At 41.8% G+C, this 20,911-nt stretch overlaps 1 protein-coding gene and 1 long non-coding RNA gene across 7 annotated transcripts in view; one reads left to right on the top strand and one right to left on the bottom strand.

Moving 5' to 3' along the window:
- The window catches only part of lrch2 (leucine-rich repeats and calponin homology (CH) domain containing 2), a 170,656-nt gene that overhangs the window by 27,274 nt on the left and 122,471 nt on the right, over positions 1–20,911 (bottom strand). For 5 of the 6 annotated variants that reach the window (XM_060912500.1, XM_060912494.1, XM_060912495.1 and 2 more), the window contains 3 exons: positions 14,584–14,631; positions 13,114–13,177; positions 8,345–8,457 (listed from right to left, as the gene is read on the bottom strand). In XM_060912500.1, coding sequence (XP_060768483.1) covers positions 8,345–8,457; positions 13,114–13,177; positions 14,584–14,631 — 225 coding nt within the window. Of the gene's footprint in view, positions 1–3,622; positions 3,906–8,344; positions 8,458–13,113; positions 13,178–14,583; positions 14,632–20,911 lie in introns of those variants that run through there. The other variant, XM_060912498.1, reaches the window with a different exon arrangement.
- On the top strand, positions 2,335–9,025 carry LOC132875602 (uncharacterized). The gene is made up of 2 exons (XR_009651846.1): positions 2,335–2,447; positions 8,336–9,025. It is a non-coding gene; the product is annotated as an uncharacterized LOC132875602 (long non-coding RNA).

Genomic DNA, 20,911 nt, shown 5'->3' with positions numbered 1-20,911 from the left:
AACACCATGTTTGTTGGCTTGGACACATCCTGCAAGAGCCATTTGAGCCGCCAGCGGTGGGATGGAGATGTCCTCGTGGCCAACCATACACCTGATGGAACAATATCTTTCATCATGATCTCCAGCAGATTAATTTGAAGCTGAAGGACATCTTGGCACTTAGCCAAGACTGTGAGAGATGATGGAGTTTGGTGGCACTGGTGGGCTCAACAGCATGCTGGCATGAGGTTTAGGAGGAGGCTGTACAAACGGATCTAAAAATCTTTGACATTCTCATCATATGGGGTGCCAACTTCACAGAGGTTGTTATTCTCTACTGGGATTGCTCTGCATTTTTAAAAAGAGACAGCCTCTATCTGAATAGACTGGGATTGGATATTCTATCAACAATTATGTGTGAAGATTCTCAGTCATCCAGGTCATAGTAAACTGTGGGTGGTAAAAGAGAGCAACTGGACTTGCTTGAAGGTTCTTGAAGACATTTCACCTCTCATCCGAAAGGCTTCTTCAGTTCTGTCTGACTAATAGGGAGTATCAGGTATTTATCCTCTCATGGATGAAAAGCTCATCTAAGGTGTCGTTGAGTCATCCTGTTGGTGTGGGTCACTGGGGGTTGGATGTGAACGGCCTCGAGAGTCGTTAGGGTGATCAATGGAATGCTGATTCTCTCTGCCCTCCTGAGAGTCAGTCAGTACGTTTACATGCACATCCAAATCGAGCTGCTGTCGGTAATCGAGCTAAGGGTCCCAGCAGGGGTGCCAGAGAAATCCAATCCTACATGCACACAAGGAAATCAAGCTATTGTGTGAGGTACATTGTGCACCCGAGCCACAGATGGCGCTACACGCCCCATTGTGTTGGTACACTTCCGGTTGTCGTCATGAAGAAGAGCTATTCAAGAGTATAAACAAAGTTATCAGTTCCGTGTTCACAAGACGAGTGCTTGTAGTTTGTATGTACGAACAGAAGTGTTCCTAATAAAGTGGGCGGCTAAGGTGAAGTGTCATGCCGACCGAGGCTGTTGTGTTTCCTGCTTATGGTCTCGTCACTCGTCACTTCCGGAAGGGGCAGTGCTGAAGTAAGTAGCTCGACTACGTAGCTCGATAGGGTTTACATGCACTAAGTAGCTCGGCAAAAATCGCATAATCTAGGTCGTGTAGCTCGATTACGAGAAATCAAGTTCGGTTCAATTTCAGCCTAGCTAAGGTGTTTCCATGCCATTTAGAACTTCGATTTCAGTCGAGCAACGGCAGAAATTCGATTTTCTCTACGTGCATGTAAACGCACTGACTGAAAACAGCTGGGTTTTGGTGTGCATTCAGTTGGTTGGCGTTTTTGTATATAACGTTTTGAAATTGAACCAGAATCAGCATCAATAAAATTCAAACGATACCCAACCCTGTTGGTGCCAGATGGACTGATTTGAGTATTTCAGAATCTACTGATCTGGGAGTTTCACAGAATGATGCGAGAAACAAGCAAACAAACAAACAAAAAAAACAGAGTGAGTGACTGTTCTATGGGTAGAAATGTCTTGTTGATAAGCAGGGTCAGAGAAAAATGGCTAGGTTGATTTGAACTGTGGGGGGGAAAGCATGAAAATTCCCCACAGAAAGCCCCCCCCCCCCCCCCCCCATCAGCCATGCACTTCAAACCCAAAACCTTCTTGCTGTGAGGTGACGGTGCTAACCACTGCACTACCATGCAGCCCTGATATGCTATAAAAATAAACCTGTGACTTGTCTTCCGAGCTGGAACTACTGTTGGAGTTTCCTTTCCTTTTCATTTTTTTTCTAATGTGCTCCCAAGTAATGTAAACTCATATCAAATATAGTGCCGTATTGTAACCATATAAAACACCTTTGTAAAGCATTTATAATTCTGGGCTTATTCAGTATTTAAAATGTAAATGCAGTGTAAGGATTTATTCTTAATCTCAGTTTAACCAAGACTGACGTGCAAATATTTTGTGTTTAATCTTATGTGGAACATTCCATTGCGCTGTGCTGTCTCTGACCTAAGGCTGTGCGTAAGAAATGGCCTTTGATATCTGTTTGAACATTGCTATCATATCATCAGAACATTTTGCTTATTGATCAGAAATGTGTCTGAACATTCTGCTTATTATTGATGGAGATAATTTGACCTGCCCAAACCAAGGTCTCCTCACTCGCACGCAAATCCGCACACCCACACAGACATCAAAATGATGTCACACTCACTCACTCACCCCCCCATATACACACACACACACACACACACACACACACACACACACATATAAAAGCCCTCTGTACCCTTTCGTCTTTGGGGACTTGTGAATAAAGATTGGGGACTTATAGGGGTTCCTGTCTTTCTTCGCGGTTCACCCCAGAGCGGCTCTGGGTGATACGGGGGGACTGATCTCGAGATGGTGATCGCTCCGGTTGGGGCAAGAGGGAGAGACGGTAAATCTCTGTCCTAACATGCAGGTTTCATTTTGAAATGTATTTAGTCTTTCTTCTTATTCCCTGCACTTCTCAGAACAAATGTAATCCCATGTGTAACAGATGATTGGATTGTATTTATAAAAAGTGCGCCTTACTGAGCCTGTCAGAAGAAGAAAGAACATAAGCCAAGGAGTGAAATCCTGTAATGACTGCAACAGGCAGTATTCGCAAATGCTACAATGTAAATTATTGTAGTTTCCCATAAATACAATTCCAAAAAAATATGTTGGGATGCTGGTGTAAAACAGGATGCAAACAGTGTAAAGAATTAAAGTAGACAAAGACAATATATGGTATGTTGAAACTGAGAAATACAGTATGTTGTCTTTGTACTATTTTCAATGAAATACAGAGCTTCCATGATTTGCAAAGCATCACATTCTGTTTTTATTCATGTTTAACACAGCCTCGACTTTTCTGGAATGTTAATGATACAATAATTTGATAACATCTGACTTCACAGGAAAGGAAGTTTGTTTGTGCCAATCTTCAGTTATAGGTGTCACAATGCCTGCAAGATGTAGAGTTATTGTCAGCAGAAATCACATCTGGGTTTTTTTTTTGTGTGTTGCACTGTACATGAAGTAGTCTTTTGATGCATCAAGTCACTTAAAATGGTGTGAGACAGGTTGAGCAATAACTACAAGTTAAGACAGTGACAGGAAATAAATACATGTAGTCAGCCAAGCTGTGTTTTCCATGCAGTTAATCTCTCTAACTACATAATGCTATCAATCAGGCATCCAGGCATGCCACTGGGGATATCTTTAAAAAAAAGTGAATGTCAAGCCAGGGGGTGTGAGAGTAGGGTACGCCCCCGCTGGGGGGTCAGCCAAGACCTTTTCACAGAATTCATAGCACATATTTTAAAATTTGAGAAGCTTTTAGAATAAAATGCATGCAAACTTTCAAATTACAAGAACATAATTTTTCACACTTTCAAGAAATCTCATAACCACTGAGGAGTATTTCAGCTGACTGGCTCCACTCCTCTGACTAGTGGAGGGCTACTAAAACTTATTAAAAATGGTAATGATGTGTGATAAGTTTATTTTCAGTAAATATTACTGAAACAGGACAGCATTTTTGAAATTTAGTTAATACAAAAACACAATGTACATTATTTCATAGCTCATAACTTTATTATATTGCTGAAAAATTACACATCATAAATTGACAGCATGCTTTTTCTTGGGTGGTTCACTGTCTGAATGGTTGTGATCTAATCATCTCCAGTGAACAGTCTTTCAAAGTTTTCCCCAGTCCATGAATCAGCTTGTACGTTGCACTACTTCTTGCCATGTGAAGTGCATCCAAGGCTTTTTTATCTTTAGCTGCTTCTTTACACAAGGCTACAAGATCTTCTACATCACTCATGGCCAGAGTTTTCTCTGCAGCAAAAGCTAAGATTAAAGCCTGAAAAATAAGTTTTAAAAGAAGTTAAAATCACAGTACATATCTGCTAATATCAACATGTACAGTATTTAAATTTGAGAAGCATTGAACCACAACATTAACAGTTTCATGCAAAAGCATACAGGCCTATAGCCTATTAGATTCACTGTGTTCTATTGTGTATTGCGAAGACTCACGTGTACACTAAACTACATTTGATTAGTTAAACTTAGCCTGCAGTACATCTAAATAAGTTTTATCTGCATAAAATTACTTTAGTGAGGTATTTTCATGATTCTGCAATTGTAAGTAACTCAAAACTAGATCCAAATGTCAAATCAGTAGCATTTCATTCTAAATTTGAAACTTTTCTCTATAATTAGGATATAGCCTATTATATTCTTTTCACTGTTTGACAGTTAAGAGGAAAGTGCCAAAAACTTAGGCAAAAAGTGGTTTCTTACCTCAATATGTGCTTTTCTGTCCACAAATGGTGTCAGACACTTAGACTGTATAGCTGCAGGCTTTTCCGAGGCCTGTAAGTAAACAGGGCTAATGCCATATGTCAAATCTTGTTTTTGTGCATCTTCCCGGCGACGAGTGAAAAAATTACTCTGCAGTTGATGATTTGACCGCTTTTCATACAGTTTCCGCACACATCCTTTTGTTTTTTGATATGGTCGACCAGGGCAAAGCAACCACGATCAGCATAGTTAGTCTCTGCATCACACAAGACGCACCTGCATTTACCAGCAGTGCCAACTTTCTGGTAATATTCGCCCGCAGTGGTGTCCATTTCTTTTATCGTTATAAACGACTCTTAACGGTTTTGAACACCATTCCCAATTCCATTTCACTCTGCACCCACTATCAACTTCCTTGGCTTGGTTTTCTTCTTTTTGATCAATAATTTTTGCCATTGTTTAAAATATTCGCTTTCTAACTTCAAAATGCGGTTATCATGTTGTAAGCAAGCAAGAATGAGCTACAATATATTCACGTCGCCGATTGGCTACATTACTAACGCTTGACACATTTTCTTCCAAATCACGAACCTCGTTACACATGCATAATCGGAGTCAAGGTCAGTCTATAAAACCCAGAATGGGACACGGAATCGGATGCAAAATAGCAAATAATTACATTTGCACATTTATTCCAAGTCAACACCTCTCCCGATTATTTTGGCATTTCACAAAATTTTCAAAAAAATTTATTCAAATCCGCGACCAATCTGCTGACGCTGAATGTGACGTCATCAACTCGGTCACTGCCAGACTACTCACTCAGTATCCAAATGCATTAATAGTAATTTCAGGGGATTTTAATCATCTCTCTCTCTCTCTCTCTCTCTGCAACTCTTTCAACTTTTCAACAATATGTAGACTGCCCTACTAGAGGAAATAAAATCCTGGACTTATTATATGCAAATGTGAAGGATGCATATAGCTCTAGCGCTCTCTTCCCCCCGGGCAGATCAGATCACAACCTGGTCTTACTCACTCCCACCTACACACCCATGGTGCAGCGGCAACCAACGTCCACAAAGGCAGTGAGGCGCTGGACACCGGAAGCCATTGAAATCTTGCAGGGGTGTTTCGAGGTCACAGATTGGGATGTGCTCTGTGAACCTCATGGAAATGACATCGACTCCATGACTGACTGCATTACAGAGTACATCTTCTGTGTGGATAGCATAGTACCTACAAGGACAGTAAGGTGCTTTACCAACAACAAGCCTTGGGTCACAAGCAACCTGAAAGCATTACTAAACAAGAAGAAAAAAAGCTTTCAGGAATGGTGACCGAGAGGCACTCAGGAGTGTGCAGAGGGAGCTTAAGGTGAGGCTGAAGGAGAGCAAAGAGGCATACAGGAGGAAGTTGGAAAACAAGCTCTAGCAGAACAACATGAGAGACGTGTAGAGTGGGATGAAGACCATCACTGGCTTGAAGGGGAATCAGGCAGAGGGTGGCCCTAGCAGGGCCAACGAGCTGAACATGTTTTACAACAGATTCAGTGCGGGGTCTCCATCTACCTCCCCCGTCTCTCCAAGCTCCACAAGCCCCACTGTCGTCAGTTCCTCTTCCTCCTCCTCCCCCTCCTCCAGCCCTCCCACCTGTCTGTCAGTCACCAGCAACCAGGTGAAAAGGCAGCTGGTAAAACTTCACCTGAACAAGGCTGCGGGTCCAGATGGCATCAGTCCCAGGGTCCTGAAATCCTGTGCAGACTAGCTGTGCTGGATCCTACAGCACCTGTTCAACCTCAGCCTTGGGCAGGGGAAGGTGCCTGTGCTGTGAAAAACATCTTGCCTTGTTCCTTCTCCACCAGTCCTCAATGACTACAGACCAGTTGCTTTGACATCACACATCATGAAGGTGCTGGAGAGACTGATCTTGGCCATCTAAGACCACAGGTGACCTCCTCCCTACTGTCCCAAGGTGGGGGTGGAGGACGCCATCATATACCTGCTCCAGAGAGTTCACGCTCACCTGGACAGAGCAGGCAGCACTGTAAGAATCATGTTTTTTTTTATTGCTCCAGTGCATTTAACCCAATTCAGCCTGGACTGCTGGGTGAGAAGCTGCAGAGGATGCAGGTGGACACAACCATCACCTCCTGGATTATGGACTACCTCTCAGATAGGCCACAGTTTGTGCGGCTTGGGGGCTGTGTCTCTGAGCAGGTGACCAGCAGTACAGGAGCACCTCAGGGGACTGTTCTATCCCCTTTCCTCTTTACACTCTACACCTCTGTCTTTCAATACAGCTCAGAGTCTTGTCATCTGCAGAAATGCTCAGATGATTCTGCATTAGTGGGGTGTGTCGGGGGGAGAGGAAAGAGTATCGGCAGATGGTGGACCGCTTTGTGGAGTGGTGTGGTAACAACCACCTGCTCTTGAACGTGGCCAAGACTAAAGAGATGGTGGTGGATTTTAGAAGAAACAGGGCCAAGCCAAACACCATTACCATTCTGGGCAAAGAGGTAGAGGTGGTAGAGAACTATAAATATCTGGGGGTGCATATTGACAATAAATTGGACTGGAAACGCAACACTGAAGCTGTCTACAAGAAGGGTCAGAGCAGGCTCTATTTCTTGAGGAAACTGAGGTCTTTTAACGTGTGTACTAAGTTGCTACAAATTTATCAGCCTGTGGCGGCAAGTGCAATTTTCTTTGCTGTCATCTGCTGGGGTAGCAGTATCAGGGCAAGTGATTCTAACAGACTAAACAAGCTGATTGGAAAAGCAGGCTCTGTGCTGGGGACTACTTTGGAACCCCTAGAGTTGGTGGTGGAGAGGAGAATGTTACAGAAATTGTTAAACATTATGGATAATGCATCACATCCTCTACACAGTACACTGGCAAAGCAAAAAAGTGTTTTCAGTTGGCGGCTTCGCCAGCTCAGTTGCAGTCGGGACAGATATAAAGCCTAGGTCACAACCGGACGTATGATTTTTTTGGCCGTGCGATTTTTGCCGTTTCCCAAATCGCTGCGTTTTTTTTGTTCGTGGAGAAAGACACATGTTGGCTGCAAGTTTGTCTTGCAACCTGAAAAAAACGTAAGCGCCCGTAGAGTTTGACATGACAAAGAACCTCTGCAGCCGGTCTGCGGCCAGTCTACGGCTCGAAAATCAGCATGTCACACGCGCGCCCTCCATGCGTTTCTTGCACGTAGACCGGCCATAGGAGCACGTATGGCCGGTTGTGACCGAGGCATAAGAGGACTTTCTTACCCACAGCAATAGCACTTTATAATAACTCCCCTCTGAGCAGAGAGAGATGACATTTTTTAATCTAAAATGTTGATGCATAGTACTGTTTTATGCCTCACTATGCAGTTATAGTCTCACTTGCTACTTGGATATGTGTGTGTGTGTGTGTGTGTGTGTGTGTGTGTGTGTGTCTTGACAGCTACCTCACCTCTGGCTGTATTTTGTGGTTGAATGTATTTGTGCTTATTTATGTGTATTGTATGCGTGTTTGTTGTATATGTTTTTAAGGCTGCTGAAACAATGGAATTTCCCTCTGGGATGATTAAAGTATATCTAATCTAATCTAATAACATGCCTGGGCATCATATCGTCTTTGTTGTTCATGACTTTTTTTTTTTTTTAATTAGCCTAATTATATTACTTCCACTTAGTTAGTGATCTGGAGTAGGTATGAGTTACACAAAGATAGACTACTGTATGCAAACATGTCGCATTAAAACATTCCATGGGCATAACGGTGAATATCCTAGTTTCATCGTTTATCATTTTTACAGCTACAGTGAAATAATTTTTTTAAAACATTTACTAATCAGGGGAATTAAGATCAGAACTGTAGCAAAGAAGTGTAGATTTGGAGGCAGAACATAATGTAAGATAAGAGTTATAAAAGAAAGCAGTGTATAAAAAATATGTGACCTGGTGCATCTTTACTAGAGAATGACTGACTGTGTAATTTTTAGATTGCTGACCTGCCGCAAGAGCCGTATCTGTTCCATTTCCTCTCGGAGATGCTCCATCTTTCTCCTCATGGTGAAGCTGGGGTCTGTCGAGCCATACTCCTGACGACTACTGCGGGAAAATGCTGAAACATGGAGGACAAAAAGTTAATCAATTAAAAGTTGTTTATTTTTATAGTGTTTTTAACAATAGACATTGTTGCAAGGTAGCTTTACAGAGAATTAAAAGACTTTAAAACGAGCTAATTTTATCCCTAATTTATCCCCAATGAGCAAGCCTGTGGCGATCATATCAAGGAAAAACTCCCTCAGACAACATGAAGAAACCTCGAGAGGAACCAGACTCAAAAGGCAACCCATCCTCATTTGGGTGATAACAGATAATATGATTATAAATAACTTGCTTAATGAAATTAATAAAAGGTTATTAATATCACATTGCCTACATTAATGAGTGGTTCTTAGACTAAAATACCTGTCATTTTGGGACAATTTCCTCTCTTTGATAAATTAATAAGACCATTTTAGAAAGTTATCTATCCATTATGATTTATCTTACTTTTCAACATCTTTATTGGCTTCAGCATCACTGGTTTTGCCCTCCTCCTACACCCTGACTTCTAAAATTGAACCTTAAAAATATGATTTATCTGAAAACTTTGTACATGAATAAAGTTGTGCTTCTATACTGTACCTTCATGGAAGTTTGTAAGAGGATTTTTTTTTTTTTATAAAGTTAAATAAGGGCGGCACGGTGGTGTAGTGGTTAGCGCTGTCGCCTCACAGCAAGAAGGTCCGGGTTCAAGCTCCGTGGCCAACGAGGGCCTTTCTGTGTGGAGTTTGCATGTTCTCCCCGTGTCCGCGTGGGTCCAGGTGCTCCGGTTTCCCCCACAGTCCAAAGACATGCAGGTTAGGTTAACTGGTGACTCTAAATTGACTGTAGGTGTGAATGTGAGTGTGAATGGTTGTCTGTGTCTATGTGTCAGGCCTGTGATGACCTGGTGACTTATCCAGGGTGTACCCCGCCTTTCGCCCATAGTCAGCTGGGATAGGCTCCAGCTTGTCTGCGACCCTGTAGAACAGGATAAAGCGGCTAGAGATAATGAGATGAAGTTAAATAAATGCATTTGGCACCCGTCATATGCTAGCTATCAAATATGCATGTCAAGCTACCCTGCAGTTTTTCACAAAATAATGTTGAAATGTCATTTCCACAACACTTCCCTTTGGTGGAAAATGTGTTCTTGTTTATTTATTCTTTACTGGGATCATCATTAGCTTCCACAAAGTGGTCCCCAGTCTTTCTGGTGTCCACTCAAAAGCAATAGCAATCAATTAAAACAAGGACTATAAAAAAAATGATACTGTTTCGAAAACAAAGTAAAGACGAGTGTGCAGTGAAAATGATGCCAAATGGGCTCCTAGTTGAAGAAATCCCCATATAAAATACACACACGAAGTGTGCCACTGGTGTAAAATCAAATGGTAGCAGGTTTTGTCAGGAATACTGCTGATGAGGACATGAGGTTTATGTGAATGCATACATTTTACCTGAATAAAAGACGCACTTAAAAATCACACACACCACTAGAGGCAGTGCAGTCATGTCCTTAAAACACTTTATTCCTGCAAATGTTTTGGTTGTGTTTTGTGAACACACAAAGCTTCCACTTAGAAACAGTAATATTTGACTTAACAGAAATAACCACATTTCCCTACTGTATTCTACACTAATATTGCAGTATAGCTGATCTGTCCTGCACACCTTCATGCTTTTCCTGCTCTCTGACACGATCAAGCTTAAGAAGGACTTGATAACTAGCAGACAAGCTTAGTTCTGCCAGCGAGGTTAATCAACTTGGAACGGTTTCATGAAGGGTTTAAAAAAATTATAAAAAAAACAATTGTTGATGCATACTGACATGATATAAAAACAGGAAATCATCATCAGAGATGGGAAGTTCTATTTTGCGTAAAGCCTTCCTTAGAATTTCCAAAATATGAGAGGTTGATCATGAACAATACAAAAGCTAACCTCTGAACCATCGCTTCAGTGAACAAAGGGCACAGTGCCAAAGATATTTCCTTAAAATAGGTCATCATGAGAACAGTGCTGATGTTTTGGTCAACCATTTACAACTAAAAGTGAGTTCCACAGAACTTCCCATACAGGTTTCACCATTAAATAAATAAGAAATATTTTTAAATGTATCGGCTTCTAAAGAAACGAAGCCTTCACTTTCAGATTAAATTACTTGTTCAGACTAGTCCTGGGGTGTCCAAACTGATCCATAAAGGGCGGTGTGGCTGCAGGTTTTCATTCCAGCCATGTAGCAGCACACCTGACTTGGCTCATTCAATCAACTGAACTATCTTCACACAGTCAAATACTTGCACCCACACCCACCCTTGATTAAAGGGTGGGTAAAGGGTGGGTGTGTCAGTTGATTGAATAAGCCAAGTCAGGTGTGCTGCTGCATGGCTGGAATGAAAACCTGCAGCCACATGGCCCTTTATGGATCAGTTTGGACACCCCTGGACTAGTCCAAGGGCTTTTGTTTTTAAATATTACTTGGAAACATCCATCAACAATCATCACTTTAATGTCACTGAGACATGGGTGCATAGTGCACATAAAAGAATTCCCTTTGATGGGTTCAGCTAAAATGACATGCAACAGCTAGAGCAGATTTCTATGCCTTACACACATGCACCACTTTGGAGAAAGAGGTTGTGTTACTTTCTCTAAAATTCATTAGCAAATTTTGCAAGGACTGTGGTGAACAGATTCCTCCCCCCACTTTTATGTGGAAAATGACTATTGTAATAGACTAATAAATATTAACTCTGGTGCCAGACCCTTTAAATAGTATTCCTCCAGGAACGATGATGTAATGGTTGCTATGACAAAATAAAATTACCTTGAAAACAAACAAAAAATTGTCTGACAATACTACTTATTGTACCGTAGCCAATCAGATTCTGGTAAGAATGAATCCTTTTTGATTGGTTGCCTTTTGCTGCCTTGTATTTGTACGCAACACAACAACCTCAGTCAGATTCAAAAGGAGTCTTCAAGTAATCAGCCACATACACGATTTACAGCAGAACAAGTTGTGGAAATTCTTGTGAATGATGGTAGTGGTGATGAAAGTAGCATAGATGGTGAAACTGGTGGTCTTTCAAGCGGAGGAGAGTTTGATTTGGACCAAGGTATTAATATATATCTATAAATACTACCAAACATAGTGCAGTTGTTTAGCGTATTTATTAAACTTTAAAATGGTATATAGCATGAAGGGCATCCTGAAGTCGAAACCTCAAGCTATTTTTGTTTGAATAGGCACTGGTGAAAATATGGGAATTTTGGGCAGGCACCAAAGGTTAACAAAACCAAGAACTCATAAGGGACTACTGGATACAGACAACACAATATAATTTATACTTCACACAGTATTTATGTCAGTATAAACAGCTACAGTAGATAGGATAGACTTGGTGGCTTTAAATTCCTCTGTCCACATCTCTTTACAAGAGATTTTACCGAAGCCCCAAAGAAAAACCTTTTCAAGAATGTGTGTGCCCAGTGCAGGGGCATCCAAATTTATTTATAAAGGGTCTGTTTGCCAGCAGGTTTTCATTCCAACCAAGCAGGGGCCATATCTGAAACTTGTTTGAAGGCCAACATCAGCCAATTAAGCAAGTGGAATCCGGTATGGTGCCTCCTTGTTTGGGCTGAAAACCTGCAGCAACACCAGTGGTTTGTGAATAATATTAGACAGCCCTGGCAACACATCGCTGGAGGCAAGTTTCTCTTCTTCCAGGACATTTATACCAGATGATACCTGAAGAGGAGCTGAGTATCATCAAGGCAACCTCACAGTCTGTTTCCTGCCATCTTGATGATACTGCAGCATTGGAACATTCCTACAGCATGTACGGTACTTTCACTGTCAGTCTGTACGCCCATCCGTGTCAGGGTTTCAGGGTCATGGAACATGACTGGCTTTTTATAATTTTTAATACTGTAATGCTTGATTTTCAACTACCCTGTGTCTTTGCACTTTGTCTAGTTTGCATATTCCTGCAGCATTCAAGACTATTCCTACAGGCCATAAGGCTGCTTTCACACTTCCCTTTTTATGTTTAAATGACCCATGTCATCCCCCCCCCCCCACTTGTTCCCTATTGTCACAGTCATTGCTAGAATAGTGTGTATTATGCAGTACTACACTGTGTGCTTCATAGATACCCATCTCAGCAGCTCCATCGCAATCATTTGGCCTTGTTGATGTCACAAACATGTCCAAGTTCAGTGCATTTACTTGAGTCTTTTTTGAAAGCTTGTCTCTTAATCTGGCCTATTCTACGCCCCCTTTTTAAGGCTAAGAGGGTTCATTGGTCAAACTGTAAATCTGTACATTTGTCTTGTAACCAGCCTTGAATCAGTTGACCATTAAGGGACCTCAGAGGGCAAGCATGACCATGCCCCTGTGCACAAATTGAGCTGCATTAAGACATGCTTTGCCAAGGAGTGGAATGGCCTGCACAGGGCCTTGACCTCAACCCCAATGAACACCTTTGGGATGAACTGGAATGCTGACTTCTTTTGGAATACGCAAACTAGACAAAGTGCAAAGACCCAGGGTAGTTGAAAATCAAAAATTACACTATTAAAAATTATAAAAAAAAGTCAGTCATGTTCCATAACCCTGAAACCCTGACATGGATGGGTGTACAGACTGACAGTGAAAGTACACACACAAATATACAGATTATACCTGATCTTGGCTTCAAGCCAAAGACAGTCAACGTTGTGCTGAAATCTGTTGAATGCATTCCCTCCTGCAACAAGAAAAACATTCTGAAATTTCACATAGAATTCATCCAGCCTTTTCTATACGAGTAAGCAAAACACTGCACTGAAAAATACATCTCACAAATTTCCAATACAGACTTCAAACATGACAATACATATACAGTATTTAATATAGAACAAACCACTTAATGTTTATAGCTTTTACACAAATTCATTTGTCCTTTGGTGTAGTGGGTCTGAATGGAGGAAAATCACTAAATAATACATGAAACACATTCTGATATTATAACATATCGCGAGAAGGCACATTTGTTTTTGGTCTCTGTTTTGTCTGTCTGACCTCAGCTGACTGTGTTGACTGATGTACAAATTGCTAATGAAACAATTAGCCAAAAAGGTTTTTATTTCTTCTTTTGGATGTAGTATCCAAGTACTTGGTTTTTATACGCGTTTTATTGAGCCTAATATTTGGAATGCAAAAAAGTGCAAGAAAAAGATCTAGGGAAGAGAGTGAAGCACAGATTTTAAAGCTAACCAAGCAGCATCGACCTGTGAAAATCTGTCGACTTTATATATAAAAATCTCAATTCTGATTGGCTAAAAGGTGTTGATAACTTCCTATGACAGCAGCTCTGCCAGTAGTTCCATCTACTGTACAAGGCAAACCACAGATTTATATTAAATGTGCTTGTTGTAATACGTCATGGGTTCACAGGCCTATGAATTTAAAAAACACCCCACAGACCACCACCACATAATGATTGATATGGTGAGGTTTTCTGTAAGAAGACCTTTATTTAACATGTTTAGAAGGGACTCCAGTGTCAACACTTTGTAATAATCAAAGTTGTAATTAAGTTTCCAACACTGAAAATACTTCTGGACAAAGGAGTTTATACTTTGCGGTATTTTGTACACATTGTTTTTCCTATTAACTTCAGGAGAATTATTTAAAAAAAAAAAAAGCAGCTGGTGAGGAACGGTGATGAGAAGGAACTTGTTTCAGAGAAGTTTCATAAACATTAAAAATAACTACAAACAAATAGACATGACATGTTGGTCATATTGGTATAATGGGAGAATACACAAGGTCTATTCAAATTAGTGTTTTATTTTTTTTTAAATACTCATTTTGTGTATTCACTTTTACGAAATAAGAAGCATCATCCTTGGTAATGTTTTTCAGTTAAACACCATCACTCATGTAGCCTTCACTTCAATGTGGCTTTGGGCATGGGCCATGTTTCAGCGCATGGTGTCAGTTATGATTTTATCAGCTGTATTGTTTGCATTTCACCAGAGACTTTCAAAAGATGAATATTGTGAAATTCTTGTATGGCATATAGCATCTCAAAAGTGATACTCCAAAGATAATGGTCCTTTGTAAACATGTTTCTTCATTATTATTTTCATAAAATACACATCATCTCACCTCACAATCATTCTCTGTGGAGTTTCTTCGTGCACTTTGGCACTTGTACTAAAAGAAAAAAAGAAGAATTTTCTTGATTTTTAAATTCAAATACCTCATAGGCCTCTCCCAAAAATTTGAATTGTAGTGGAAAGCTAGCTGCAACAGGATAATTTTATACTTTTCTGCCTTGTTAACCATTGTTAAACCAGTCTTGTTAAATGTTTGCATTCACATTAAAAGCCTTGCTGCTCATAATTCATTTGTGACTTAGATCTGATCTTTCTAGCGCTGTCGCCTCACAGCAAGAAGGTCCTGGGTTCGAGCCCCGGGGCCGGCGAGGGCCTTTCTGTGTGGAGTTTGCATGTTCTCCCCGTGTCCGCGTGGGTTTCCTCCGGGTGCTCCGGTTTCCCCCACAGTCCAAAGACATGCAGGTTAGGTTAACTGGTGACTCTAAATTGACCGTAGGTGTGAATGTGAGTGTGAATGGTTGTCTGTGTCTATGTGTCAGCCCTGTGATGACCTGGCGACTTGTCCAGGGTGTATCCCGCCTTTCGCCCGTAGTCAGCTGGGATAGGCTCCAGCTTGCCTGCGACCCTGTAGAAGGATAAAGCGGCTAGAGATAATGAGATGAGATCTGATCTTTCTGCCTTGATGGCTATCCACATGCACAAATCAAAAACAAACAAAATCACATGCATCATCCATGTGTCATGGACAACAACCAAAGTAGCTCATTTGCTACTTGTGGAAGCAGCACTGTTCAAGAAAATAGACTGAAATCCCGCTATAAGGAACTCCTTGGGGGATGTTCAAATAGTTCGTAATACTGAAACGACCCACTTGTCACACCAAACACTCATGTTCTATGCAAAATTTTAGGCACATTCTCCTTCTCACTAATTTCTCCTTCCGAAACTATTACAGTTCATGGAGTTAAAGGATCATGAACAGAGGCAATGATTTCTTCATCTGTTATGGAAACAATGAAGGTTACCGGTGTATATCATTGTCAATGTCCACCCACTGACTCGCCATGTTTTCTAAATCTTCACCATTCATGTGCTGCAAATCACGGAGGTCATTTATGTTGTGTCACAGAGCTTTGTCACACAGCCGGTATGCTAGGTGTTAAGTTTGGTGGCGTCAGCAGTCATTTCATCCTTTTAATCAATCCTTTGAGCGCCATTCTCATTAACTGTTAGTGATCGACACATAAGCGAGACTCATTAAGCCTTTGTGGCATTAACGCGTATTGTTAACTTGACTGCGTACTCGATTTACTTATAGCTTATTGTTCGTCTCTGGTGGAAAGAGGAGCGCATGGCTCAGTGTATCATCTAAGCAGGCAAATAACAGATGTAATTGCAGGAAGAGTGTTTATTTACAAACAGGCAGGCAAACAGTTCAAAAATGCAAGACAAAGGCAGGGTCATGAAACGGGCAATGGTCGAGCAAGGAACAAACAGAACGGCGGAAGCAAAGACAAAAAGCAGAGTCTAAATACACAAAATAGTCAGAACCAGAAAGGCAATACACGAATACAAGGCTTGGTAACCTGAGATACTAGGTACAGCATGTATACTTTGTCAAGTCTGTGTGTTTAGAGAATCCTTATAAGCATGCGCTGTGATTGCACTCTAATCCAGAACAGGTGCATGCGAATTAGTCCTAATGGCATTGTAAACTGCAGCGTGTGCTCTGAACCCCAACGCCCTTGGATGTGATGATTTTTTGTGAAGACTGACAGTCACTAAAGGCAGGGGACACGAACTTGGTTTGTTACATGTGAAAGCTCGTTATAAAAAAAAAAGTTCATGATAGCGGGCTTGCAGTGTACTAGAAACCTTACAATCTCAGTGCCCACTTGAGGAAAACTGTGGTTAAAAATAAAGACCCATTTACACCCCCTACCATTCTGCCACCCCCCACCAGCACTCAAGATCTGTGAAGAGGATGTCTGTCAGCTTTTCCGCAGACAGAAGATCAGGAAGGCACCTGGCCCAGATGGTGCATCACCTTCTTGTCTGAAGGCCTGTGCTGACCAGCTGGCTCCCATCTTCACCCAGATCTTTAATAGATCCCTGGAGCTATGTGAAGTCCCCTCATGCTTCAAACAAGCCACAATAATCCCGGTTCCTAAGAAAACCAATATCACAGGACTGAATGACTACAGGCCTGTTGCCCTCACATCTGTAGTCATGAAGTCCTTCGAGAGACTGGTATTGTCATACCTGAAGGACATCACAGACCCCCTGCTGGACCCCCTGCAGTTTGCCTACCGGGCAAACAGGTCAGTGGATGATGCAATAAATATGGGTCTACACTACATCCTGCAACACCTTGACAGTGCAGGGACGTACGCCAGGATCCTGTTCGTGGACTTCAGTTCGGCATTCAACACCATTGTTCCAGACATCCTCCACACCAAGCTCACTGTGCCCTCCTCCACCTGTCAGTGGATTACAAACTTCCTGACTGACAGGAAGCAGCAGGTGAGGATGGGGAGCATCATATCCAGCACTCTGACTATCAGCACTGGCGCCCCCCAGGGGTGTGTGCTCTCCCCCACTGCTCTTCTCCCTTTATAACAACGACTGCACCTCAAGAGACCCATCTGTTAAACTCCTGAAATTTGCGGACGATACAACGGTCATCGGCCTCATCCGAGACGAGTCTGCATACAGACGGGAGGTTGAACGGCTGGTCTGTTGGTGCGGTCAGAACAATCTGGAGCTGAACACGCTCAAAACTGTGGAGATGACAGTGGACTTTAGGAGGAGCCCCCCCACTCTGCTGCCCATCACCAACAACATTGTGACTGCTGTTGAAAGCTTCAGGTTTCTGGGTTCCACAATCTCTTGGGACTTGAAGTGGGAGACCAACACAGTCACTATCATCAAAAAGGCTCAGCAGAGGTTGTACTTTCTGCACCAGCTCAGGAAGCTCAACCTGCCTAAGGAGCTACTGACACAATTCTACTCCGCCATCATTCACTCTGTTCTTTGCTCTTCCGTCAGTTTGGTTTGGATCAGTCACCAAACAGGAGAAGAACAGACTGCAACAGACAATAAGGTCTGCAGAGAAAATTATTGGTGTCAACCCGCCCTCCATCCAAGACCTGTACCTGTCCAGAGTCAGGAAACGGGCAGGTAACATCTCTGCAGACCCATCACACCCTGGTCACAAACTGTTTAAACTTCTCCCCTCAGGGAGGTGATATAGATCACTGAATGCAAAAACAACCAGACACAAGAACAGTTTCTTCCCTCAGGCTGTCTCTGTGATGAACAGCTAAAATCCGGATTCATATATCAGTAATATCACTTGCAAAATATCTGCACACTCGTACTGTCATTCTGTGCTCACTGTTACTTATATTATACTTATTTATATTTACCATTTCATCTTTGCACTATGCACCATATTGCACCAAAAGGGAAAATCCCTTCTGTGATGAACAGCTAAAATCCAGATTCATATATCAGTAATATCACTTGTAAAATATCTGCACACTCATACCGTCATTCTGTGCACACTGTATACTTTATATTTATTTATCTATTTCATACTTGACTTACCTGGATTAGTTTGCACAATGCACCTATTGCACCTTTTTTTTTGGTTGTTTGTTTGTTTGTACACTTTTTATCTGTTTTTGTACTATGAGAGCTACAGTAAGTGAAACAGGATTCAAATTCCTCATTTGTGTCCACATACCTGGCAATAAAAGTGTTTCTGATTTCTGGATTCCAAGATGAAAACATTATTAAAAAGGCTTGGATGGCCTAAAGGTTAGAGAAGCAGCTTTGGGACCAAAAGATTGCCACTTTGATTCTCTGGACCAGCAGGAATGGCTGAAGTGCCCTAGAGCAAGGCACCTAACACCCAACTGCTCTCCAGGCTGCTCTGGGTATGTTGTACATCGCTCTGAATACGAGCGTCTGCTAACTGCCAATAATGTAATGAGAAAGGGGGGGGGGGACCCCCAAAACAAACCCAACCACCTCTGATACGTTCAGTGTCCTCATTGTAGCCTTAAAGGAGGTCCAGTCAGACTACTGCACCAGGAACAAGGGGGAAAAAAATGGTGTTGATGAATCAGAACATGTATAGTACCAGTCAAAAGTTTGGGGACACAGACTCATCCATAGTTTTTTTTTTTTAACTTTCTACATTGTAGAACAATACTGAAGACATCAAAACTATGGTAAAACATATGGAACACGTACAGAATGTGGTAAACAAAATCATTAAGAAAAAAAAAGTACGTTTCATATGTTAGCTTCTTCAAAGTAGCCACTGTTTACCATGACACTTTGCACACTTGGCATCATCTTAACCAGCTTCATGAGGGAGTCACCTGGAATGCTTTTCAATTAACAGGTGTGCCTTGTCAAACGTTAATTAGTACAATTTCTTGCCTTCTTAAAGCGTCTGAAACCATCAAACAGTAAATAATAAACTTTTTTTTTAAGCTGCCCTATTCCACAACTAATAATCCATATATGTCAAGAACCACTCAACTAAGTAAAGAGAAACAACATCCAACATTACTTTAAGTCATGAAGTGTCATTATATAATAAAAATGGACAAAAACCAGTGAATTGGAAGGTGTGTCCAAACTTTTGACCGGTACTGTATATGGAGCTAGAGTTAGGATTTTATGATGTCTGCTACAGATAACGATACTGGCTCTGAATACCAACTTCCAAATCAGCATATCATCTGCTGCCACTGCTAGAAACTCTAAAGAGCAAAGCATAACTGAAAATCTGATACGAGATATGGAATAAAGCAAGGTTTTCCAAGGACAAGGATTGTCTGGTTAAACGCAGACATGAAACAATAGAACATGAATGCAAATTACAGTTCCTTGGATCTAATCAAACCTATTGGAAGATTAGAAAGACTTAGAACATGAACAGAGCTTTGATTAAAGAAGTAGAACTCAATGCAGGCAGCACGGTGGTTAGCGCTGTCGCCTCACAGCAAGAAGGTCTGGGTTCGAGCCCCGTGGCCGGCGAGGGCCTTTCTGTGTGGAGTTTGCATGTTCTCCCCATGTCCGCGTGGGTTTCCTCCAGGTGCTCCGTTTTCCCCCCACAGTCCAAAGACATGCAGGTTAGGTTAACTGGTGACTCTAAATTGACCGTAGGTGTGAATGTGAGTGTGAATGGTTGTCTGTGTCTGTCAGCCCTGTGATGACCTGGTGACTTGTCCAGGGTGTACCCCGCCTTTCGCCCGTAGTCAGCTGGGATAGGCTCCAGCTTGCCTGCGACCCTGTAGAACAGGATAAAGCGGCTAGAGATAATGAGATGAGATGAACTCAATGCACTAGTGTCGATGGGGATGACTTTTTTTTTTAAATCTGAATCAAATTTATTACAAGCTGTACAGTGTGAGACAAAATGTGCAATAAAAGGTTCACAGAATGGAGATGTAGGACATGGCCTTGAAACATGCAAAATTGCAGTTCAGAGACAAAGTGCATTAATGTCACAGATTAGAAGTGTGAGGTTGGAGTCAGTGGGGGTCTCTGACCTTATTGATGAGGCCAGCTGCAGTGGGGGGAAAAAAAGCTGGCCTTATGGCGTGAGGTTTTGGTTCTAATGGACCGCAACCTCCCACCAGAGGGGAGTGGTTCAAAAAGTTTGCGTGCAGGGTGAGAGGGGTCAGCCACAATCCTTTTTGCTCTCCTCAGGGTCCTGGACTTGTACAGGCCCTGAAGAGATGGGAGGTTGCAGTCAGTCGGCCTCTCAGAAAAACAAATGATGCGCTGCAGTCTGCCCTCGTCCCTGGCAGTGGCAGCAACATACCAGATGGTGACAGAGGTGGTGAGGATGGACTCAGTGATGGTGGTGTAAAAGTGCACCATCACTGTCTTTAGCAGATCAAACTTCTTCAGCTGCCATAGGAAGTACAGTGGTGCTTGAAAGTTTGTGAACCCTTTAGAATTTTCTATTTTTCTGCATAAATATGACCTAAAACATCATCAGATTTTCACACAAGTCCTAAAAGTAGATAAAGAGAACCCAGTTAAACAAATGAGACAAAAATATTATACTTGGTCATTTATTTATTGAGGAAAGTGATCCAATATTACATATCTGAGTGGCAAAAGTATGTGGACATCTAGGATTAGCAGTTAATTTGAAGGTGAAATTAGAGTCAGGTGTTTGTCATCCCATTGATTGAAATCAGGTGTAAGTGGGCACCCTGTTTTATTTAAAGAACAGGGCTCTATCAAAGTCTGATCTTCACAACACATGTTTGTGGAAGTGTATCATGGCATGAACAAAGGACATTTCTGAGGACCTCAGAAAAAGCATTGATGCTCATCAGGCTGGA

This window comes from Neoarius graeffei, chromosome 28 (genome assembly GCF_027579695.1).
Source record: "Neoarius graeffei isolate fNeoGra1 chromosome 28, fNeoGra1.pri, whole genome shotgun sequence".
Classification (NCBI taxonomy): Eukaryota; Metazoa; Chordata; class Actinopteri; order Siluriformes; family Ariidae; genus Neoarius; species Neoarius graeffei.
Note: the sequence above shows the minus strand (reverse complement) of the source record. Positions and strands in the feature narration are given on the sequence as shown.